Source organism: Macaca fascicularis, chromosome 17, assembly GCF_037993035.2.
Source record: "Macaca fascicularis isolate 582-1 chromosome 17, T2T-MFA8v1.1".
Classification (NCBI taxonomy): Eukaryota; Metazoa; Chordata; class Mammalia; order Primates; family Cercopithecidae; genus Macaca; species Macaca fascicularis.
Genome location: NC_088391.1, coordinates 13,530,445 through 13,556,941, shown reverse-complemented (window position 1 = coordinate 13,556,941; position 26,497 = coordinate 13,530,445). Strand labels below are relative to the sequence as shown.

The following is a 26,497-nucleotide window of genomic DNA, read 5'->3' as shown; positions in this document are numbered from 1 at the left end:
CTTGAGCCCAGTAGTCTCAGCCTGCAATGAGCTAGGATCATACCACTGCACTCCAGCCTGGGTAACAGAGCAAGACACAGTAAAAATATATATATATTTAATATGTTTCTTAAGTAATGAAAGAGGGAAAAAAAAAAAAAAGGACTTGACTACTTTAAGACATCTCTGCGGGACTTGCTGGTTTTATGAAAATGAACTAACCAGGAGGAAGTTATTTAAAGGGACATTAATTGGCGGTTGCCAAAGTAACCTCCCCTGATTGGAGGAAAATCATGACAGGGAATCATGCTGCAGACAGAAATATAACACGACTCATTTCCCTTTCTTCTCTCCTTGCCTTGGCCTGCAGGGAAAGAACAAGGAGTTTCTCTCTCCTCACAGCTGCCTGGGACATATGCGGAGTCGACTGTCACGTTAAAAAGCCAAGGGATAAGCAAAAACACATCCAAAGCAGGCAGCCAAAAGGAAGAGGAGTCTGGGGTACAAGTCATAGGATGCACACTGGAGGCAACTGGGAATGCCTCCTCTGTAGAGGGGAAGGGCAAGTAAGGAGCAATATAGTCACTGATTCAATCATCTGGAGCAGTCAAAGGCAGATGTCTTTAAATGTGTTTGTGCACCACGGAGGGCAAATTTTACCCCTCCAAGCAAGTGAGTGTGTGGTGGCCAAAAGCCTCCATCCTCCTCCTTCCCTTGGTTTTCCTGAGTCCTCATTTTGCTACTTCAGGTTTCTCTCCTGGCTTTTTTCCTTCTCAAAAAAAAAAAAAAAGTGCAACAAACTTAGTCTCCTCCAGCTGCCAAAACAAAATGCCACAGGCGGAGTGGCTTAAACAACAGAAACGTATTTTTCTCACAGTTCTGGAGGCTGCAAGTACAAGACCCAAGTGACTGCAGGGTTGGCTTCTCCTGAGGCCTGTCCCCTTGGCTTGCAGACGACCACCTTCAAGCTGTGTTCTCACATGGTCTTTCATCTATGCATGCCCCTGGTGTCTCTTCCTGGTCTTATAAGGACACCAGTCCTACTGGATCAGGGCCACACCCTTACGACATCATTCAACCTTAATTACCTCCTGAAAGACCCTATCTCCAAATATAGTCATATTCATATTGGTGGTTAGGGCTTCAACATATGAATGTGGAAGTTAGGGGGACCCAATTCAGTCCATAACATGCCCAGACAGAAGTGAGTTATTTATCCACCATTATGTATAGGATGGCAACTTTATTTTTTATTTCAAACTGTAAATATATGCACACACATATATATGTGCATCCTAATAATGCTTTATTATAAAAATAATTCATGTTCCTCAGATGGAAAATTTAGAAAACAAAAAATAGGAATTATCCATAGTCTGCCACCCAATCACTGCTAAAATTATGCTCCTTTTCCTCATGACTTTTCTGAGTATATTTCTAAACTTGTCATTTCTATACAGTTACTTTTGTATACTGTTGTCTTCACTCGTTAAAATATAAATATTTTGATATTATTTACCATCCTTCAAAATATTTAATGACTTTATAGTTGTCATCATAATGTTATATGTAGGCTTCATTATCGGGCATTTAGATTATCAACTGTCTCTACTATAAGTATGTTGGCTTAGTTTGTTATTAACCAATGCATTTATTATCCCTCAAAATTCTTGTTTTGCCTCACAATTCTCTTTTAGGCCTTTAGATGTTGCTTTGGGGGAAAGATGATACACAGATTTAGAGTTCATGCTCAGCTTCGGAGTTTTATAACGGAGTTTTGACTCTCACAGCAAACATGAAGCAAAGGTCATTTCTGAGTCTCAAAAGCCTAACTTTTGAGTATCAGATAAAATCATGGTGTATTTGTGGCACTTCATTTATACCAGGAACAATAAATTTGAAAGCATGTGAAAACAGTCAACACAGTTCATCCAGAGTCCCAGAAGTCAGGGAGAGAAGGATGCTGTGGCCACATACGACTGAGTGTGCATTCAGTATCTGAGGATGTGCATATTGTACGTTGTGAATGGAGTTTCACATTCAGGGACTGCGATGCTACAGCTGAAAGGAAAAGAGAGATCCAAGAAACAGAATTAGAAAAATAATTTTGGGGATAAATTCTTTCTCTAATCTTTGATAGTCTACCATGTTCATTTCCACTTAAATAGATAGATAAATATCTCATTTTTCCATGAATAGAACAGAGATAGCTAATTGTCTATCTCAATATTTATTTTCCACTTTTTCTCTGACAAAAAAAAAAAAATCAGTGCAATCACATGCCTCACTCTTCTCCAACCGCAGGTATGACCATGGGACCAAATTCTTGCCATTGAGAAATAAGTAAAAGTATATCAGGTGACTCTAGGAAATCTTCTTAAAAGTTTCCATCCTGGAACATGAATGTGATATCTGGGGCTTCAGATGCCATCTCAGAACATAAGGACAAGTTCATGCTCCTGGGCTTGTGCAGTGAAGAGTGGGAAGGGGCCTGGTTACCAACAATTTTGCCAAGTTGCCAGACTAGCCCCAGAATTGCTTTCACCTGAGGAAAATGCAATTCTGTCATGTTTAATCTACTGTTATTCTTTAATATGGGTTTTTCTGTTATATGCAGCCAAACCTAACCCTACCAAATATGGTGTGGTACCTGCTGATTTGGAATAGCTGAGAGCTAAGTATTCTCAACCTACAGCAGGGAACCAAGACATAAAACCGAGAACTGTGAAGCTAAAAAGAAACGGAGAAGTCATTTGGCCAAGTGGCTCTATTTTGTAAACTTGATCAAATCTCTCTGGATTAAGGCTGGTCATCCATAAAATAATGTCCACATCTCACCTTCCAGGATGGTTATGATGTGGTCCCTTCTGCTCCATCCTTATTTCACAATATAGAAATTATCCTCAGGAACTGTCAACTCATGTTAGTATCTTGATAAAACATGAACATCATTTCCCCATGTGTTAATTATGTGCCAGTCCCTCTGTTAAAAATACACTTTCTCTGATTAGCCATTTTGCTCAAAAATTCCCTTTTTGATGAAAGCTGTCTACCTCCAAACTCCCAGACAGGTTGATCATTTTCTCTTCATGCTGTCTTTAAGATTTATATATTTTTATATTATTGGACTCAGACATGTAAATAAAGTCAGCATCTAACACAATGTTATTTATTTCTATATTCCTAGTACCCAGAACAGAAATATACAGTAAGTGCTGAACAACTGTTTGATGAATTGAATCACATATCACATTAGGAAATTAAGGACTCTGAAAAGGTTACCACACTGGGTTTTGACAGAGCAAAGAGAGCCAAGATTTATATCAAACGTTCAAACAAAAGAGGAAAAAATGAAGCAAAAATATTAATTTCAGTGTTAGCCCCACTAACACTCCCCAGTTTTTCATCTTCTTAATTCACTGGGCTTAAACATGAAGTCTATGGTCAGCCAGAGATGCTGATGGCCTCGGGAGAGCACTGCTCCCATCTCCATGAGACCACACCCTGCACTGTGCTCCAGGGCTTTGTGTTTCCTTGAGGTTCCAAGGGCAGGCAGCTTAAATGTCATCCCCAAAAGAATCTGCAGTGAGTCAGAACCACACATTCCATATGTCAGCTTTGAGTCCATTCTGTAGGAAGAGCTGAAAATGTATTCCCTATTCTATTTTCTGTCCAAAATTATGTCCAGGCATACTGTCTAATGTAGCATGTCAGAGATTCTGCAATGAGATTGGATGCTATCTTGAAGATATTTCAATAACCAAACATCCATAAAGAGATGCCTCTTATTTGAAGACAATTTCCTTGCTATTATTAAATTCCAAGGAAGAAATTTATATCCAAAGATTAGATTGCTTTACAGGTTTAAGTTCAAAGACATGAAAATCTAAAAGAACTAAAATTTGAAATAAAATTCTCTTGCCCTGTATATTGAAGTTCAAAGTACAAAGTCCACTTACAAAACAAATACCCTTCCCCTTCACATCGTCTTTTCCGCAGGCTTAGTTGGCAGGACTTGCTGTCTGGGTAGAGTTGAGGTTCCTCCAGTAACCACCTGTCTCTCTCAGGAATGGGTCTGGAGCTTCCAGAGCCTCTCAAGTCATAGTAATTCAATGCCCAGTCTCTCAGGAGCCTTACTTTTAAAGAATCAAAACAGCTAACAGGACTCACAAAATTACCACACCCCTTTGTCACACCACACTCACCCAATTTAGAAAGCCAGTCTCCTGTGCATAGGTCAATTATTCCAGGCAAAATTGCATTTCCAGAACCAGAGCTACCAGGACCCCAGTAATCCTGGTATATGAGAGAAAAGGAAAACCTTCTGGAGTCAATCTCAACAGGACGTCTCTCATTCAAGACCAACTGTCTGTATTCCATGACTTGCTTACTTAAGCCCAGTGGAAAAATATTCCCCCAGGAATAAGTTTATTTTGTATTTATCATTTACAATTACATTTCCATATCAGTTTTTTAACCTTTATTTTGAGTTCAGGTATACATGTGCAGGTCTGTTACATAGGTAAACGTGTGTCATGGGTGTTTGTTGTACAGATTATTTCATCATCCAGGTATTAAGCCTAATATCCATTAGTTATTTTTCCTGATCCTCTTCCTCCTCCCACCCTCCACCTTCTGGTGTCTGCTGTTTACCTCTCTGTGTCCATCTGTTCTCTTTATTTAACTCCCATTTATAAATAAGAACATGTGGTATTTGGTTTTCTGTTCCTGAATTAGTCTGCTAAAGAAAATGGTTTCCTGCTCCATCCGAGTTGCTGCAAAGGACATTGAAACTGTTTCACTTCCTTATACCATATAAGAAAACCAACTCAAGATGGATTAAGACTAAAATGTAAAACCCAAAGCCACAGAAACCCTGGAAGACAACCTAGGAAATGCCATTCTGGACATAGGAATGGGCAAGGATCTCACAGCAAAGACGCTAAAAGCAATTGCAACAAAGGTAAAAATTGACAACTGGGTTCTAATTAAACTAAAGAGCTTCTGCACAGCAAAAGAAACTATCAACTAAACAGATAACCTAGAGAATGGTAGAACATTTTTGCAAACTATGCATCTGACAGAGGTCTAATATCCAGCATCTATAAAGAACTTAAACAAATTTACAAGAAAAAAACAAGCTCATTAAAAATGGGCAAAGGACATGAACAGACGCTTTTCAAAGGAAGACACATAAACAGCCAACAAGCATATGAAAAAAAGTTCAGCATCACTGATCATGAGAGAAATGCAAATCAAAACCACAATGAGATACCATCTCACACCACTCAAAATGGCTATTGTTAAACAATCAAAAAATAACCGGTGCTGGCAAGGTTGTAGAGGAAAGGGAATGCTTATACATGCTGGTGGGAGTGTAAATTAGTTCAACCATTGTGGAATGCAGTGTGGCAATTCCTCAAAGACCTAAAAATAGAACTATCCTTCCACCAAGCAATCCCATTACTGGTATATACTCAAAGGATTAAAAATCGTTCTATCATAAAGGCACACACACGTAAGTTCACTGCAGCACTATTCACAATAGCAAAGACATGGAATCAACCTAAATGCCCATCAATGATACACTGGGTAAAGAAAATAAGGCACATAAACACCGTTTCTTTACATTTCCATTTTTGTGGAAAAAAATCCATCTATGTTTCTTGTGTGCTTGCTCAGAGCATTAAGAAATATAAAATCAGATCAACTTAGAAAAAATACTGAAAGTTTATTGTGCATACTAAGAACAGTTCTCAAACTGGGAGACCTCAAACTGAAAGTAGTAAGAAGCCTCGAGTATAGCAGCCACAGTGCAGATTATAAAGCACAAAGGAGGAGTATTTTAACCTTTTTTTTTTTTTTTTTTTTTTTTTTTTTTTGCTTGTTGTATATTGCCATCCCTTTTAGGGAAGTAGAGTTCTTTAAGCTCATTTGTCTCTAGTTGATTGTTTTGATTTCAAGTGCTCATAAAGCTTATGTTTTGTGTTTCGGTCATGATTAGAGCATTAAGGGGAAATCAGGATTACTTTAAGTTTTGACTACATGGTTATGGGCAGTTGGCCCTAGGGTATATCTAAACTGTGGCCTTGGTTCTTCCATCTTCTTTAATAGTATCATTTGAGGCATTTCTGTCTCCTTGCAAATTTGAAATAGACACCTGAAATAGCAGCAGCCAGTCCCCAAAATCACTGTGGGTTCTTTCTTCCCTTCGAGCATATCCAGAACCTCTATTTCCATTTTTCCCATAGAATCTTGGGTTAAGTCCCTGATGGTGCCCTCAATTCAGTCTCTAATCCATGCCACACATGCACCATCTCTCAGGGGCAGCCGTTCTTAGTCCTGTGTCACAGCGGCTATTTCCACCATCCGTAGCTATGGAATTATTTGGGACATGAAACCCATCTGCTAGGAAAGACTTCTCCTTCGTTCATAATTTGCCTTAGCTGAAGAATCACCACTAACAGATCCCTGCACTAAAGCAATTTTGTTGCTTCTGAAATTACATTTCTGATGCACTGGTATTTAATTTCCCTGTGCTAGTCCCCAACTCCTTTCAGGAAGGCTACTTGAGTTTCTTAACAATTTAGTCTACTTCTTAAACTGGTCCTTTTTCTTCTCTAGTCTGTGTAAGAGCTAATGCTGCCTGCTGGAACTTTGTGGCTCCCTTCCATTTATTTTGTCTTTGCTTTCTGTCCCAGGCAGTTATTTTTATAACTACTCTGGATTCATCTGTGAAGTCTACCATAGTAACAGAGAAGAAATAACAAGCCCTCTGTTCACTGTTCAAATTTTGTCTACTCTCGATGACACGGATAATCTCCTCAAGAGATTCTTCCATCAGACAGTTAACAAAAACCTGAACTTGGTCTCTGATTGTCACATCTATATTTCTTCATATCTTTCTACTGCCTTCCATTAAGATCCTAATTTCATAAATTCATCAACTAAGGTCAATAAGTTCTCTCAGAGTAAATGCAATGCTTGTATCTCCTCTGTGATGATTGCATAACATGGAAACTCACATAAGAAATACTTTGAATATCTCTTATGCATTTTCTAAGTCTGTCCAGATGTGTGTAACTCCTTGGTACAGCTGTTCCAGTCTTTAAGTAGTAGTTCCCCAGCTGCTCCAAGTGAGGTCCTGTGGGTTTAGAAAGTCACCTCTCAGTGACTTGGGTTTTCTTGGGGTTATCATCCTAGACTTCTCTCTCTTAGATTTCCTTAGGTTCCACACACCATTTATGATCTAGTAACAACAAACATACCTTTCCCTCTTTAAAAGCAGTTAGAATTTGGGTACCTTTTTCCGCCCCTTGTATGTTGGTCTAACTCCATCTTCAAGGTACCTTTCTCCCTGTACTATTTCTTAAAGTGAATAATCTCTTCCTCCCGCTTATCCTGCCTACGTTCCTTTATTAATCTTCCTCTGTTTCTGGATTTAATAGAACTGAAGTACCATCTTTTAACTGCTCTATTTTTTTCTTGTTTTCTTGAGCAAATGGGATAATTGGAGGCAACTAGTTCCAGGCACAGAACACTTTGATATCCTTGTGTTTGGGTTTCTAATAATGTCGTTTAGTTGATTTTCTGTCTCAAGCGGATAGCAATTTCTTTCTAATAAGAGCCCACATCTCTTATTTCCTAATTAAGTCTAATGCACATCTATGGTGAAATCACAATTTGGGTCTCAGCTAGCAAGTCAGGGTTAGAACTTAAGGTATTAATGTATTCGGAGCCAATTTGGGATTCTATAATGGGAGAGGGAGTCTTAAAAGTCTGTGGAAATGCCACGTGAAAGGTTAGCAGGTGCCTTCACAGCCCTCCTTGATCCTGAAAGAGGTCTTCTCTTGAATCCGGAATACCCAATCTTGATTATCTAGTTGGTGTTTATACTAACCATGTAGACCTAGAGCCCCTCTAGTGCTCTGTTATACATGCAGAGCTAGTTGCCTCTCAGTTTAAAAGTGGCAAATATTCTTCTGATCACCAAGGTTGAAAATGCCTGTAAAACTCTTCTCTGCAATGGAATCTTGTCTCAATTTAGGATAAGGATGGTCTGTGCATTAAGCTAAAGCAGTCTCTACCTGAAGCACCCAACACAGCTAAAGGACTGACTTATTTTCTCACATGAGTTGCGTAAGTCATAGGTTGCAGTCACCTGCCACGCTTAAAATTTCTCATGACAGCCAGAGCTTTCTTCCTAGGCTACAGGCTACAGAAGTTCAAAGCCAAATGCAAACATGTAAAAAATCTGTTTGGCCTAAAATAAGTCTCTATTTATAAACTATTATAAGTCTCTATAAATGACTATAACTCTCTATAAACTATTATACTCAATACACTTATTCCCTAAAGTCCAAGACCCACATTTGTAGGCCTTGCATGCACAAAAACTTTCTCCTTCCAAACTTTCTATTATTATTTCTCAATGTTCCTGGTGAATATACCAAATTTTGAGGTTTCTGAGGGTTACTCCCCAATACATGGCACCATTATTCTATACTTTGCTTAGAACAAGTTGAGATCAACAAAACAGGTTCAGTGGCAATCCAAAATATAACCTGTTACTGATATAAATCAAGTTTTAGGTGGGGGAAGTGCTAGATTTTAGGCCTCTTTACAGGCAAGAAGCCTGACTACTTATACATAGGCTCATTCCCAACAGAAAAACAGTTGGGGCCACATCAAGTAGGTTCACTTACTCTTCCCAAATTTGACAATTAAATGAGATACTCCATCTCTCTAAGAGTTGGATGAATAAAGACAGGCCTGCAGTAATACTATTGAAGGTTACTTCCAGGAAAGAAAGATTAAAGTGGGAAACAGTTATTCCTGGATGACAATAACTTACAAATAGTTAAAATCTTTGCTTATTGGTTTTTATATTGAAAGTAACTTTTGTCAAGATATTTGTGCAATTCTGATAGTGCAATACTCTCAAAATTAGTTTTCAATACCATGTTGCACCTCAGTTTAATAGATCTCATTCGTGGAATATCAATGTTTCACATAATCAATGTTAAATCAGTTTTATAAAATTTGATATCCAAAAGCCAATTGTTGAATTCCGTCTTCAACTTCACAGTTTGGGGAATGGATTCATACTTAGGTCTGTTGTTTAAATGTCTGGGTATTCTTTTCCCATAAGACTGTAGACCAGATTATTCCCAGCCAAATAGTTTCCTAACGAGCCAACTGCAGAATGTGTGAATTGGATCGTATGTGTGTGCAATGCTTTAAGATGACCTTACACAAAAAATAGTCCCTGTTTAGATGGGTTATACAGTTGACCCTGAACAACGTGGGTTTGAACTGCATAGGTCCATTTATATGTGGGTTTTATTTTGCCTCTGCCACCCCTGAGACAGCAAAGCCCACCCCTCCTCTTCCACAACCTGCTCAACACAATGACAAAAAGGATGAAGACCTTTACAACGATCCACTTCTGCTTAGTAAATACATATTTTTAGATAGTAAATATATTTTTTCTTCCTCATGACCTTCTTAATAACCTTTTCTTTCCTCTGACTTTATGGTAAGAATGTAATATATATGACATACAAAACACGTGTTATCTGAGTATTTCTGCTGTTGGTAAGGCTCTGGTCAACATTAGTCTATTAATAGTTAAGTTTGGGGGAGTCAAAAGTTATATGTTGATTTTCAAATGTGACAGGTTTGTGATCCAACCCCCGACATTGTTCAAGGGTCAACTATATTATAAACTAAGGAATCCAATATGTGTAAAGCAGGGGATGGGGGTAGAAAAAAATTAGATTTCCCCTTGGATTATATGAACAATTCAAAAATCATTTGCATATATCTCTGTGTAACTACAGCAGACGCTTGTATTATGGACCCAAGTTATCAACAAAGCATTATGCTATGAAGCCATAAGAATCAATCTAGTTCATGATGTTAATTTCTCATTCCATGGAGGGTTTTGGCTTGCTTTTCAAAGAAATTCATGCTGAATCAGGCAATTAGTAAATTTAAGTTTTATACCCTTCCAACTAAATTTATTTTGTGAGGAAAAAATTCCAAAATTAATATTAACTACCACAGAAGAATTGTCTTAGTCATGTTTTCTAATTTTGATCCATGTATATTAAGCTTATTGACTTTTCAAAATTAAAAAAGTTGTGATTCTCATGAGCATCAAGTTTTCAAATTCTTTATTAAAATTATCATTTACAAAACTAACTTAATTCAGTGTATTTTAAATATCTGCACTTTGATCATCATTAAAAACAGCATAAAATGACAGACTGTCCTGTAAGTTAACTGTATTTTCAAAATAATACTTACATTTAGATATACCTTTGCTAATGTTTTTCTAAGTCAATATATATTGTACTCATTTATGAAACTGACATTTGCAAATTGTTTTGCTATTCTGACCATTTTTCATATAGTAAATACTAATTTTACAGGAACATAATTTATTTCATTCAATTTAAAATCACACCCTGATTAAATTTTTATGTTTTGTCAGTGTATCAATTTAAAAAATCATCTTTCATATCTAATCATAACCTGTTGTATGATTTGTTTCATGATGTATTAAACTGTATTCCTTCAAAATAGGTATATTTTATTATAAATTAAAAATATCCTTTACATCTGTAAAGAAATATGCATGCTCAATTTTTCTTGAACCATATAACCCTCTTACCTCTCATTTTACACCAATTTTGATAAAAGGGTTGGTTATAAGAAAGTTTATTTTTCTCATCTCCATATTTTAAAAACAAACAAAAAACTGTAAAATAATAGCTAAAATTGGTGAGAAATGGAAAATGCATACCTATGTAAAAAAGATAGCCAATCCTCAATTTAAATTAGTAACATAAAGATCAAATCTGATTTTTTAAGAAAATCAAGAAATTTATGTTTTTGAAGGATGTTTCTATTTTTAAATATTGACAATTAATAATTGAAAACAATGTGTAAGCTAGCACTACGTAAATCAAAGAAAATACTTGGCCGGGCGCGGTGGCTCAAGCCTGTAATCCCAGCACTTTGGGAGGCCGAGACGGGCGGATCACGAGGTCAGGAGATCGAGACCATCCTGGCTAACACGGTGAAACCCCGTCTCTACTAAAAAATACAAAAAACTAGCCGGGCGAGGTGGCGGGCGCCTGTAGTCCCAGCTACTCGGGAGTCTGAGGCAGGAGAATGGCCTAAACCCAGGAGGCGGCAGTGAGCTGAGATCCGGCCACTGCACCCCAGCCTGGGCGACAGAGCGAGATTCTGTCTCAAAAAAAAAAAAAAGAAAAAAAGAAAATACTTTATAAGCCTTGAGTTTGCAGACAAATGTTAACATGTAATTAATATTCTCAATCCAGGAGCCAGTTGATTGTTGAAACAGAAACCTGATCACATCATAACTCTAATACTTTTTTGTTTGCTTGTTTTTTTAGAGACGGAGTCTTACTCTGTAGCCCAGGCTGGAGTGCGGTGGCACAATCTCGGCTCACTGAAACCTCTGCCTCCCAGTTCAAGTGATTCTCTTACCTCAGCCTCCTGAGTGGCTGGGATGACAGACACACTCCACCACTCTCAGCTAATTTTTTGTATTTTTAGTAGAAACGGGGCTTCACCATGTTGGCCAGGCTGGTCTCAAACTCCTGAACTCAACTGATCTGCCAGCCTCGGCCTCCTTTGGGATTACAGGCGTGAGCCACTGCGTCTGGCCTACTCTAATACTCTTTAGTGGCATCCCTTCTCACTTGAAAAAAAAAATCAAGGCTCTATATCAATGATGGCTGAAGAAGGGTTATACCAGCTCACAAGAGCTGACTGTTAAATTTTCAGGAATTTTTGAGAGCTGGTTGACCTTACATTGCTAGCTTGAAATTGGCCATGGTGAGAGTGTTTACAGCAGAAAAACTGGCAAACACTACAGATCAGGACCTTTTATTAATCTTTTTTTCCCCAGAGAGCCAGCTGCTAAACATTCACTAGAAAACCAGTACCCTACATGATATATCCCACCTTACCTCTACGTTAGCTCAATGTTCTCACCTCATCTTTTGCCACTTTCCCATTTGCCCAACCTACTCCACTGGCATATTCCTTCCTGCCTCGGGTCTTGCATATACTGTTTAGTCTGCCTGGACTATGTAAATTACTGTGTAACACATTCTATATAAAACAACAAACCAAAATTCTCCACCTCCACAGCACACATGACATACAATAATTTATCAGTTTATCTATCTATCTAACATCCTGCATTCATCTCTTTGTGACAGAATGTAAACTCCACAAAGGAAACTGATGTCAGTTTTGTCCTGCTGTATCCCCAGGATCTTTAAAAAGCCACGGCAAACAGCAGGTACTCAATAAATATTTTTTTGAACAAATGAATGGATAGAAATTGCCCTTAGTGGTCTAAATCTAAATATTTACACTTCTGTCTCTTTTTAATAGAAATTACTTGCCAGGTTGAGTATGAAGAATTATAGATTTTTAAATGCACAAATAGCTATATTTTGAATGATACCCGTGCTTTTGGTATAAATCTCTTATGCTCATCTGAGTATGCCTAACCATGAGTCCATCTAGTCTGCCTGTTATGGTTCATTTGATGGCAAGTACAGGTAGAGATGAAAGCAACGTCCATCTATGAGGGCTAAAGGCCAGAACTTGACAACTGACAAAATGGAGAGGGGGTCAACTTAACGCCAAAAGTTTACACCAGGTATCTAGAGGAAAAGTAGCACCCTGACACAAGCAATAAGCTAAGAGAAGCAGCCGGTTTAACAGATGCTGGTGAGTTTGTTTTAGATAAACCAAAATTAAAATGGCTGCAGGTTGTATTAGGAAAAGCAGCTCATGTCTGGACGTGGGAATCATCCGCACATGTACTCTTTCTGAGCTCAAAACTGAGTTGTCTCATGAACAGAAGTAGAAAGGGGAAAGGAGCGTAGGAAAAGACAGATATTAAGCTGGTCATTGAATAAAGAAAATTAGGTAGAACTCCAGATAATCGCCACTGCTGTAGAACATGGAAAAGAATCAGAAAAGATGACATCGAGAAAAGAACAATGGGAAAGGCCTAGTTTGGGCTGGAAGAGATCAAAAGTTCAGTGTGGAACATGTTCAGTTTGAGACGTCTCTGAAGTGTCGGTGAACAAATGTCAGATAGGTGTTTAGATGTATAAGTGAAATTCAGATGAAGTTTGAGCTCATATAAATAGAGTTATCAGCTAATAGATGGTATCTGAAGCCTTGGGCATGTATAAGGTCACCCAAGGAGAGAATCTTATGAGCAGCAGAGAGTCGAGAATAAAGCCATATTCCACATTTGATGGCTTGGTAAGAAAGCCTGAAAAGTGAGCAGCCAAAGATGTAGGTGAAAAAATACAAGAGAGTATTTGTCTCAGGGAAACCACAGGAAAAGGAGATTCAAGAAAGGGCAACACATATTGCTGAGGTCAATTAAAAAACTCACTGGATACAGAGCAAGAATTCACTGGATGGATACACACACATACATACATCCCTATCTTTTAGACTAAATTGTATTTTTGAAGTTATAAGAGGGAAAACCAGATTAAAATGGATTGTAAACTAAGAAGATGTAGGCAATATGAACAGAAAACACTTTAAAAATGTGTGAAGAGTAGAGAGAGGGTGCAAGATGAGGATGTGAGGTATATGAATGATTTTTTTTTCTAAAAAAAGAGATAATCATATTTATAAAACAATGAGATAGAATTTCTGCTTCTGGTAAGGCTGACAATCTTCCAGTAGGTAACAACCATAAGCTTTGAACAAACTTATAAAAAGCAACTGCTGGAGGAGGAGTTGAAGCAAGAAGCCCAGATAGAACCCCCTAGAGATCATTCCCCTCCCCTACCGCAGGAACACCAAATTACTACCCACAAAAGAAAGCACCTATGTAAGAACAAGAAATCAGTTGAGTGAGCATAGTACCTGGTTTTAACATTGTATTAAAGAAAAAGGCAATGTAGAAGGTAGGAAAGACAGTCTTGAATTGCCTGCACACCCCTCTCTCATCCCCCATCAGCTGCAGCATGGTGCAGAGAGAATCTGTGTAGGCCAGTCATGGTGGCTCAGGCCTATAATCCCAGTACTTTGGGAGGCCGAGGCAGGGGGATCACCTGAGGTCAGGAGTTCGAGACAAGCCTGGCCAACATGGTGAAACCCCGTCTCTACCAAAAATACAAAAATTAGTCAGGTGTGGTGGCAGGTGTCTGTAATCCCAGCTACTCGGGAGGGGGAGGCAGGAGAATCACCTGAACCCGGGAGGTGAAGGTTGCAGTGAGCCAAGATCACGCCACTGCACTTCAGCGCCTGGGCAACAGGGTGAGACTCCATCAAAAAAAAAAAGAAAAAAGAGAGAGAGAGAGAATCTGCATTGCAACTCAGTGCTTCCCTGTCACAGTGGAGAGCAACACAGGGCAGAACCCACAGAGGGAGCATTTAGACTAGCCCTAGCCAGAGGGGAATTGTCTATCCCAGTGGTCAGAAATTGAGTTCCAGCTAGCACCATCATCATGGGCTAAAGCACTCTGGGGTCCTAAATAAACTTGAATGGCAGTCTAGGCCACAAGACTGCAATTCCTGGGCAAGCTCTGGTGCTGTACTGTGCTTGGGTCAGCAGACTTGGGATACACAAGACCCAGTGAGACACCAGCCAGGGCAGTTAAGGGAGTCCTTGCATCACCCCTCCTCCAATCCCAGGCAGTACAAATTGCAGCTGCAGGAGAGACTCCTTCCCTCCGCTTGAGGAGAGGGGAGGGAAGAGTAAAGAGGACTTTGTCTTGCAACTTGGAGACCTGCTCAGCCACAGCAGGATAGCACACTTGGTAGAATCCTGAGGGCCTCATTCCAGGCCCCAGCTTCTGGATGACCTTTGTAGACACACCCTGGGCCAGAAGGGAACTCGCTGCCTTGAAGGGAAGAACCCAGCTCTGGCAGAATTCATCTGCTGACTAAAGAGCCCTTGAGCCTTGAAAACCGTCAGTTGTACCCAGGCAATATTTGCTGTATGTCTTGGGTGAGACTCAGAGATGTTCTGGTTTCAGTTCTGACATAGCACAGTCCCAGTGGTGGTGGCCATAGGGGTGCTTGTATCACCTCTCCCCTAGCTCCAGGCAACTCAGCATGGAGAGAGACAGAAACTCCATTTGTTTGGAGAAAAGGGAAGAGAACAAGAGTCTCTGCTTAGTAATCTAGGGAATTCTGTTGTATCTTACCCAAGACTACCAAGGCAGTATCTCTATGAGTCTGCAAGAGTCACAGCTTTACTGGGGTGCCCCCTAATGCATATATGGCTACAGTAACCACAGACTTAGATCACAAAACTCAATTCTCTCTGAACACTTGGAATGCCTTCCCAAGAAGGACAGGTACAAACAAGCCCACACCACAATAAATACCTAACTCTTCAACGTCCATATATCTATGAACATCCACAAGCATCAAGGTCATCCAGGAAACATGACCTCCTCACCAAACAAACTACATGAGGTATCAGTGACCAATCCAGGAGTGACAGAGATATGTGACCTTTCAGACAGAGAATTCCAAATAGCTGTTTTGAGGAAGCACAATGAAATTCAACGTAACATAGAGACGCAAGTCAGAGTACTATTAGATAAACGTAACAAAGACATTGAAATAATTTTTAAAGATCAAGCAGAAATTCTGGAGCTGAAAAATTCAATTGGCATACTAATGAATGCATCAGAGCCCTTTAATAACATAATTGATCAAAAAGAATTAATGAGCTTGATGACAAGCTATTTGAAAATATACAGGTAGAGGAGACAAAAGAAAAAAGAATAAAGCATGCCTACAAGATCTGGAAAATATCTTCAAGAGGGCATATCTAACAGTTACTGGCCTTAAAGAAAAGGTAGAGAGAGATATAGAGGTAGAAAGTCCATTCAAATGGATAGTAACAGAGAACTTCCCTAGAGAAAGATGTCAATATTCAAGTTCAAGAAAATTACAGAACACTAAGATTTAACCCAAATAAGACTATCTCAAGGCATTTAATAATCAAACTCCCAAAGGTCATGAATAAAGGATCCTAAAAGCAGCAACAGAAAAGAAACAAACAAGGTACAATGGGGGTCCAATATGTCTTGCAGCAGATTTCGCTATGGAAATCTTACAGACAGGAGAGAGTGGCATGGAAGTGCTGAAGGAAAATATATTTTATCCTAGACTTACATCCTGTGAAATACCCTTCAAACATTTAAGGAGAAATATAGACTTTCCCAGATAAACAAAAGCTGAGGAATTTCATCAACACTAGGCCTATCATACAAGTAATGCCAAAGGGATTTCTTCGTTCTGAAAGAAACAAATGTTAATGAGAAACAAGAAATCATCTGAAGGTATAAGACTCACTGGCAATGGTAAATACATAGACAAACACAGAAGATTCTAACACTGTAATTGTGCTGTGTAAACTATCCATATCTTGAATAGAAAGACTAAAAGATGAACCTATCAAAAATAATAACTACAACAGCTTTTCAGAACATAGACAGTATAATAAGATATAAACAGAAATAACCAAAAGTTAAAAAGCAGAAGGGGTGAAGTTAAACTGTAGAATTTTTATTAGTTTTCTCTGTTTTTGAAATTAGTGTTAAATTGTCATCAGTTTAAAATAATGAGTTATATTATTTGCAAACCTGATAGCAACCTCAAATAAAAAATCCTACAACAGATACACAAACAAGAAAAAGCAAGATATTGAGACATACCACTGAGAAAATCTGGCAAGCAGGCAAACAAGAAGGAGGGAATGAAGGTCACAAAAAAACCAGAAAACAAATAATAAAATGGTAGTAGAAAAAACAACTGTTGGAGAGAGAACAGCAAAATCTGGAAGGGAGTCAACAATTGGAAGGTGGGCAGAGCACTCAAGTTTTTAATTTTTTAGGGCATTTAGCCTGAGGGCAGGTCATAGTCATCACTAACATGGGCAGCTAAAATTCTTATGAAAATTTTACTGTCTTATTGGATTAAAGAACCAGAAGACTAGGGGGCAGCCACTGCTGCTAGAAAATGATAGGGCAATCCTTTAAAAGAGAGAACAAGAGAGCTTGAACCCTAATTCTGCATATACGTTCTTCTGTAATCTCTAAAGCCCAGACCATTCATAACCACTGGATGCTATTCACAATTACTCAACAAGGAAGTAGAAAAACATGATTAATTATCAAAAGAAAAAGATAATCAACATAGAACAACCCCAACAAGATGGGAAGCTTAAGAAGGAAGATGGGCGGCTTCTCTACTGTATTAGGAGAATATAGGTTGCATATAAATGTAGATATAGTAACAGGATGCATACAAATGAGGATATGGTAACATAGGATGCATACAGATTTGGTTTTGATAGCTAACAAGAAGGTAAAGTTATTTGCTCCAAATTAAGTTTTGAAAAAGGCTTTGTGGAGACTTGATCAGAGAAACATATGTCTGTTGGGCAGTGTTGACAGCCCATTTCTTGGTTGGTAGCTGTGAATTTATTAGAGTGGCACCCATGATCAGCTGGATCCAGTTTCTCATCTGCAAAACAAGATCATAATGTCTAGTTCAAAGAGTGTTAGGAGAATTAAATGAGAGAATGCCTGTGAACAATCTAGCATAGTGCATCACATAAAGGTACTTAATGTTATTCTGGAAAAACTGTGTCAAGTTCTTTGCACGCCTACAGCTAGTAATTATTTTGCACAGCTGCTCTTCAGGAAGTTGCTTAAGTTTCTGGGGCTGCTATATTAAAGAGAAGGTAACTTCAGTGGGCAATCAGGTAATTAAACAACTGCAAAAGGCGCACAAGCTACTAAGCCACAAAGGTACCATACAGTGTTTGTAAATTGGCATTAGGCTGCAATTTAGATAGGAGCTGAGGTTTGTGCAGACCACTATTTTTGCAAAGCTACAGAAAGGAAAGTAATTTATTGTAAGTCTTGTACACTATAATCAAACACAGAACATCTTGTGATAATGCTCCAAATTTCCACAGAAATTGTAAACAGGGGGAAAAAAAACAGGAGCAAATCACTAAAGAAATCTGTTCATCAATTTGAAAAATATGAGACGATTAAGTTTTACTTGGGAACAAGGTACAAAGAAAATTGCTGCCAACACTTGAGGGGTTTTTTTGTTTTTTTACTTTTTAAGGAATGTGTTTTGTGATTGAGAGTGCTATAATTTTAAAAAAAAATCTCATGTACTATTACTCAATTCTGATAAATCTGAGAGTGTAAAACAGCACTTAAAACCACAAGTTTCTGTTGTGATGCATACTGCACAACTACAAACCCCATGAACAAAATTTTAACTTATATTATAAAACATAAAATCATAGATTTTTAAAGAATGGTATGAAACAGTGATTCACACACGGAAACCAGGGCCTTAGATTAGAATCCTAACTTCAAGACTTATACTGCCACTAACTGATAATGGGCTTACCTTCCCGTTGTACAACTAGAAAACTGGACAAAATACATAAAGCAACCAATGAGGTCAACTCTACCATCACTCTGGCTTTCTGCCTGGAGGAAAGTGGCTGCGGGGTGGGAAAGAAAAACCTTCCTTCCCACCCTACATTTGGCTGCAGGGTAGGAAGGAAAAACCCAGATAGAGAACTGTGATAACACTGAGTTGAAGAAAAGGAGCAGAATTCGGAGAGGCTGAGGTGGCTGCCTATGTTGGGCAGAGAACTGGAAAGAAGAGCGTTACCCAGAAAAGCACTCCTACGTCAGAGCCGCCTTGTATCTCTGGTTGATTACTAATAGGCAAGTAGCAGATACAGTCTGGATCCACTGGACGAAGAGGGTTCACATCTTAGGTGGGATGGAGTAGGATGGTGGAAGATTAGATTGTATTTCCTTATTCAGAATGGCATGCAATGTAACACTTAAAAATTATTTCTGGATTTTTCTTTTTTCTTTTTTTTCCCTGAGACAGGCTCTTGCTCTGTGGCCCAAGCTGGGGTGCAGTGGCACAATCATAGCCGACTGGCTTCAACTTCCTAGATTCAAGTACTCCTCCCAACTCAGCCCCGCTAGCAGCTGGGCCCACAAGCACATGCCACTACACCCAGCTAATTTTCTATTTTGTTTATCGTTTGTAAAGACAGGGTCTTATTATGTTGCCCAGGTCATATCGGGCTCCTGGGCTAAGCAATTCTCCTGCCTCAGCCTCCCTAAGTGCTGGAATTACAGGCATGGCCACCACACCTGGCCACATATTTTCAAACTGCAGTTGACCACAGGTAACTAAAACCATGGATAAAATAAAAACTGTAAGCTGAATAATTTCCAGAGCTCCCACAAGGCTGGAATATATTTGAGTTCTGGTGACCCGAATGGTTACACCTCAGTGATCTCCAGGGCATGCAGTAGAAAACCCAGAAATATCATGCCCCTATTGTAAAGCTAAATTAGGACTACAGATGACTCCAGGCCGACTCCAACAAAGTTTACAAACAAGCATGAAAAAGAACAAGCTGATAATCAAATACAGTTGACCCTTGAACAATACAAGAGTTAAAGGCATAGCAGTCAAAAACTCCTGTATAACTTTTGACTCCCCCAAAATGTCATTACCAATAGCCTATTGTTGACTGGAAGCCTTACCAATAACATAAAGTCAACTCATTTTGTTTATGTCTTATATACTGTGTTGTTACAAGCTACAGAAAATATTGAATGATACGGAAGAGAAATTACACCTACAGTACTGTACTGATACTTCAAGATGACCGTCTGAAATGGAGGGCAACTACAGCTTTAGACCTCAATCTGTAAAGGTACTTTACAAGCAAATTTAACTTTTTCTTACGTCATGACTTTTCTCTGCTTCTTGAGCACTTCCAGCACCACCAGTAACCTCTGTATGGGTCTCATGGTGTTATTCAAGGCTTATGTTATTGCACTACACATAGTGAAAGATACTTCAGAACGGCAAGAGATCACTTTTATTGCCATATGCAATTTACTGGAGAGATGAACTGCTCACTCAGAGATATGAGTACTACATGGCATTTTAAATGAATACTCACAACACTTAAGCTCACTGCAATAGCAACAGGAGGTGGCTACAAAAATATGACGGCAGCATAGTATGTACTGTAATTTTATGCAGTTATAATTTAATGCTGCAGTCCCCAACCTTTCTGGCACCAGGGACCAGTTTTGTGGAAGACAGTTTATCCATGGACCCCAGGTTGGGTTGGGGAAGAGAGGGGGATGAAACTGTTCCATCTCAGATTATCAGGCATTAGAGTCTCATAAGGAGGCATAACATAAGTCCCTCACATGTACAGTTCACAACAAGTTCCCACTCCTATGAGAATCTAATGCCGCCGCTCATCTGACAGGTGGTAGAGCTCAGGTGGTAAAAGTCTCTGGTGCTCACCGGTCGCTCACTTCCTGCTGTGTGGCCCCAGTTCCTAACAGGCCACGGGGGGCAGAGGACCCCCGAATTTTACATTTGTTTACATTTCTCTTGACTATGAATGGTACCATGTATGGTCTGAGTTTGTGAAAGTTTTGATAAATTTTAACTTTTTATAATAGATTTGTATATATTTTATCATAGTAAATGATGAAACAGACTAGTAGCTATACATATTTTAGGCATTTATGATGTACCTTTTTAAAAATTTAAAAAATATTCCTAGGTTATGTGTTTTTCTATGAGTATTTTCAAATTAAGTCTCAAAAAATTTTTTTGTTTATTGAAAAAAAAATCTACGTATAAATGGACACACACAGTTCAGACTTGTGTAGTTCAAGGGTCAACTGTAATTGTCTGCCAAGACAAAGTCCAACAGTTTAAGAAAAAAAATAAACAGAATTCAGACACTTGATAATGTAACATGACAATGTAATAATGAAAGAGCCAGAATCCAATCCAAATTAATGCACATACAAAAAGGCAAGAAATCTGACCCGCAACCAGAAAAATATCAGTCAACAGGAACAGATCCAGAAATGACAGATATAATAAGCAGACAGACTTCAAAAGAGCTATTATAAATATGTTCAAAAGACATAAAGACAAACATAAAAACAATGAGAAATATAAAAAAGCAGCAAATGAAACTGCCAGAGCTGAAAACTTGAAGGAAATGATTCAAACTGTAGAACAGTGAGAAAAAAGCTAGGAAAAAAACAGAGAGACTCTGTGACTTATGCAACACTACCAAATAGAGATGTAATTAGTCTTACAGGAGGGGGTAGAAAAATATTCAAAATCAATTTTTCAAAATTTAATAAAATACATAAGCTCATAAATCAAGGAGTGCAACAAACCTAAAGTAGTGTAAAGCAAGATAAACACACACACACACACACACAAATCACACCAAGACACATCTTACTCAAACTGCTGGAAACTAGTCATAAAGAGAAGTTGGAAATCTTACAAGCGGCCGTAGTAGTAAATAAAATTAAAAATATGATGACTACAGATCTCTCTTCAAAAACAATACAACCCAGAAGACAAAATACAGACAGGGAAGAAAAACTGTCAAACTACAGTATTTCATCTGTATTTTGTATTTTGAAACCATCTGTATTTTGTCCATTGAAAATGCTTTCCAAAAGGAACGCAAAACAAAGACATTTTTAAGCCAAAAAACTCTAAGATAATTCGCCAGCAGACCTGCTTCACAAGAAATGACAAACTTTTTTGGGCTTTAAAATAAATGATGCCAGACTGAAATTTGAATCTACAAAAGCAATGAAGAAATGAATCAGTGGATGGCTACTTCTACTAACAGAAACAGGAAGATACTGGGTGATTTCCAACTGCAGTTAAGTACAGCAGTGAACAAAATCATCAAAAAAAAGAAAAAAATTCAGTATACTGAAACTTGATTAAAGTCAAACAACAAATTGAAGAATGTCTATTATTTCAAAAGTGATCAGCTGCAGATAAAAATGGCAGCAACATTATGACCCTCTATGCCTGATGATACAACCATACACCTGTCACTTGGCCAACAAAAATGTAGCTTTATAAGTTTAGGGCTGGATGCAGCCAGAGCAGTGGACTTGATTCAGGGTCGGGGCAAGGAAAACTCATTGCTTTGCTGGACACAAATGGCAGACTTGGTTCAAAAAAGATGGGGAAAATCCATACAATAGCTTTGCTAGCCCTAAGTTGCTAGGCCTAGTTCATGGCCATTGACAGACAAATCAGAAATTAAACTGAGAGATCCTAGAAGTGGAAGAACCATAGAGGGGTTAAGCTAAGCTCACACATATACCTGATGGATGGCTAAACTAGGAAATAAAAACCAAGGGGTACTGAGGACTGGTTGCAACCTTGAATGCATTCCTCATTCCGCATGTAGTCTCATGATGTCTAAGTATAAACTCTGTTCACATCATTGGTTGGTCACTAAACTACACAGACAGAAAGATGAAGCCAGGCTAAAATAAAAGCAACTGAGCAGAAACATCAGTAACTGCACAATGCAGTGGAGACAAATTACACAGCTGACATCTAAGCAATCCATGAAACAAAAAAAAGAAAAACCGTCAAGAGGAAAAAACATCAGAAAAAGAAAAGAGAATCCTAAGTTGCTAAAATATATTATCTAAAACGTCAAGTTTTCAGCCAAAAATTACCAGACAGGGAAAAAAGAGAAAAGTTTAACAGTACACAGGAGAAAAAAGAGCCAAAAGAAACTGACTCTGAGTGAGGCTAGATGTTTAACAAATACTTCAAAGCAACTAATATAACTCATAATAATGATTCAAGAAACTCAACAAAGCCCAAGTAGGAGAAATACAAAGAAAACTACATGTAGACATATCATACATTACTAAAAGCCAAAGAAAAGAGAAATACTGAAAACAGCAAAAGAAAATTGGCTCATCATGTAAAAGGAAACAACCTCAAGACTACTGGCTAACTTCTCATCAGAAACAATAGAAACCTGAAGGCAACAGAATGACATATTCAAAGTGGTGGGGCTTTAAAACACCCAAATCAACCAAGAAGTCTATAAATGGTAAACTACATTCCAGAGAAACAAAAACTGAGAAACTTGTTAGCAGACGTACGCTAGAAGAAATACTCCTACCATGCAAACACTAATCAAAAGAAAGCTGGAGTGTCTACATAAATATTAGAAAAAGTAGATTTTCAAAGCAAGGAATATTACTAGAAATAAAAAAGGGCATTTCATACACATGATCTTAGCCAAAAGACAGAGAAGCAACTGGGCACTTCATAATGATAAAGGAGTCAATACATCAAGATATAACAATCCTAATATGCAAGTACCTAAGAACAATCTTCAAAATGCATGAAGTCCAAAAGAACTGAAATAGAAAATGCATAATTATGGAGGGAGATTCCAATATCTCTCAGTAAAAGACTAAAAAGTAAGAAAGACAGAGGAGGTGTAAAAGTAGATTTGGAAAATCCCTAAGTACTTGGAAACTGAACAGCACAGTTCCAAGTAATTCACTGGGTTAAAAAAAAAAATCACAAGTGAAATTAGAAAAGTTTGAACTAAGTAGAAATGAAAACCTAAAATACTAACATTTGCAGGAGAATATTAAAAAGCTTAATCAGTACTCAGAGTGAAATTTGTAACTTTAAATGACATTAGAAAAGAATAGTCTAAAGTTAATTATCTAAATTTCCAAGTTCATAATCTAGAAAAATAAGTAGAGGGAAAAAGTAGAAGATAAAAAAGGTAATAAAATATAAATGGACAACAACATAGAAAGTCAATTAAGTCAATACTATAGGAACAACAGGAATTCTTTTATATTGTTGGTAGAAGTGTAAGGTAATACAACTTTAGGAAAGTTTAGCAACTTAAAAGTTAAGGTTTACAATATTGTATGCCCAGTCATCGCACTCTTATGTAGTTACTCAAGAAAAATAAAAACCTGTCCACAAAAAGACTTACGCATAAGTATTCACAGCAACTTTATTCATAATAACCAAACCTGGAAACAAACCAAAGACCCATCAACAAGTGAATAGGCTTTAAAAGTATATACAAAAATACTGAACAATAAACATTAGTGAAACATTCAACAATATGGATGAATCTCAATAATGAGAGAGAATGAAGTATTACACAAGAATGCTTACAATATCTGATTCCACTAAATTTTTGAACTGGCATGACAAGATCAGTGATCATCTGGGCCAGGGTAGGGATGAACTGACTGCAAAGGGATATGGAGGGATACAGATGGTGACGAAATCTATACCTTGATTGGGATTGTAGTTTCACTGGTCAAAACTCAAACTGCACCCTTAAAATGGGTATATTTTATTTTATAAATTATACTTCATAGTAAAGGAATTGTTCGGAGTCTGTCACACAAATTTGCCAAGTAAAACCTTTCGGTCTATGAACTCAAATATTTAATTAAAAAGGGCAGAACTAATGACAAAAAACAAAACCTGCTCAAAGAGTAATTACTACAGTAACATACCTTTCTCCAGAACTTCATTCTGAATTTTCTTCAAGAGTCTCAAGTACTTAAATTAATGAAAACTTCCTAGTACCGACCTAATACTAATCTGAACCACTGAAATAAGGAAATCTGCAGCCTCAACAGAAATGGTATCTGCAATTTTGTCCATACCAAGAATTATGTTTCAGAATGAATTCTTACATTTCCTACAAAACTATAATTATTCACTGAGAGAAACTAGAATTAAATATAATGACCTGTCAAACAATTATGTTACCGGTGGCAGAAAATGGCCATCTGGATAAATGAATATAATCTTTGCTTTCTAATGTGTAAATCTCCTTTAGCAGGTGAGAAATTAGACGGAAGAGAATAGGAGGATCAACAATGAATACTTGAATAGCAAATGTTTAAAGTAAATTAAAATCATTTTCTGAAGACTCTAAAGTCTCTAAGTTATGTACAAAACTACATACTTCTATAGTATAGGAGCCATTATTTAACGTAGAGGATGATTAATAGTTCACACAGCAGTTATTACCAGAAAAACACAAATACAACATGATTAAGTACAGTTAATTTACCCACAGCTCTTAAATATAAGCTGTATGTAAATACTGATACTGAGAAATCTTTGCAAGAATAACTGATAGAAGTCAGAACATCATGCCTTCCAATCCATCCTCCATGAACTTCTTATAAAGTGCCATGAATTTGGCCACAAATGCTTCCAAGTGATAAATGGCTTTGCTACCCAGCTGTAGACGATGTTCATAATAAGCTGCCATTTGGGCCACCTCCCCTTTCAGTTGTCCATCACAATTATGTAACAGTTCTGAAAGAAGGCCCTAAAGAAAAATAATTAGTAATTTAAAAATCATTAACAAAATAGCTAAGCATGCCTTATTTCTCCCATTCACAAAAAGATTAAAGTTAAACATACGCTCTTTTATATATGTGAGATCTTTAATTTTTTACGTGAATCAACCACCTTTATCCAAAAGCAAAAACTGTGGTACCTTTTCCATGATGTAAAAATGTGGTGGGTATCAGCCACATTCTAAATTCCAAATATTTAACTGCACAAGGTGCAAGAATATAAGTGTAAAGACGCTTACTGCAGCACTATTTATAATAACAATAATAATTTGTAGACAACCTAAAGTTCCACCAATGGAGGTCATGTTTGGAAAAAGTATGATACAGTCACACAACAGAAAACCATTTATCCACTAAACAGAACAAAGTAAATCTATACATATGGTCATGACACAAGATCCATACTAAAGGGCAGAAAACTGAGCAGTTTTGTGAAACCACATATATACACATACTTGGTTTTATGTGAATAGAAAAGAGGTCCGTTAAAAGTGGTTACCTTTGTGAAAATGGAAGGGTGGACCTTCACTTTTTTCTTTGTAGCCCCACCCTCCATTATCATCACTGCATATTGCTCTTTCCTTTATAGCACTTACAACATTCTGAAATTCTCTTACTTATTTGTTCTCCTTTTCACACCACTAGAATATAACTTCACTTTAGGCAGGCCCTCCCTTCTTTTCTTCAGCATTCCTCTATAGTGCCTGGCACAACAGAGGTTCAGTAAATATGTGCAATTAATGAGCTGGAGAGAAAGAGGTGATATCTTGATACTGCAAAAAGCCCTAAGATCACATACCCAGTGTCCAAATTTTATAGCTGTAAAAAGTTCAAGATCTGAAATTGGGTTACCTTCATTATTATCTCAGGAGGAATACAATGAGTTAGAAGCTCATACAGCCTTCCACGAACTTCAAGGAGTCTACATAAAACAAAATAATTGATCTTTTGTGAAGAAAATAAGGGGTAATTTTTCCAAGTTCCCACTGTATGGTTTTACTTTATGAATTAACAAACAATCCAATACAGAATTAACAACTTTATAAACTAACTTTATGAATTAACAAACAATCTAGTAAGAAATAACAGTTGTTTCTTAAACAGGTTATCATACTAGGATAAACATATGGAGGCTTCTCCTAACTTCAGTTCATTTTTGAAACAGAACATTT

General features: G+C 37.7%; 1 protein-coding gene across 9 annotated transcripts in view; it reads right to left on the bottom strand.

Annotated features, from left to right (window-relative positions):
- RFC3 (replication factor C subunit 3) overlaps positions 1-26,497 on the bottom strand; it is a 739,896-nt gene that overhangs the window by 696,445 nt on the left and 16,954 nt on the right. Inside the window, exons 8-9 of one of the 9 annotated variants that reach the window (XM_045376943.2) lie at positions 26,178-26,247; positions 23,934-25,294 (exon numbers count right to left, since the gene is read on the bottom strand). The exons of the other annotated variants lie outside the window; for them this stretch is intronic. Of the exons in view, the coding sequence (XP_045232878.1) occupies positions 25,103-25,294; positions 26,178-26,247 (262 nt within the window). The 3' untranslated portion in view covers positions 23,934-25,102. Of the gene's footprint in view, positions 1-23,933; positions 25,295-26,177; positions 26,248-26,497 lie in introns of those variants that run through there. 9 annotated transcript variants of the gene reach the window in all.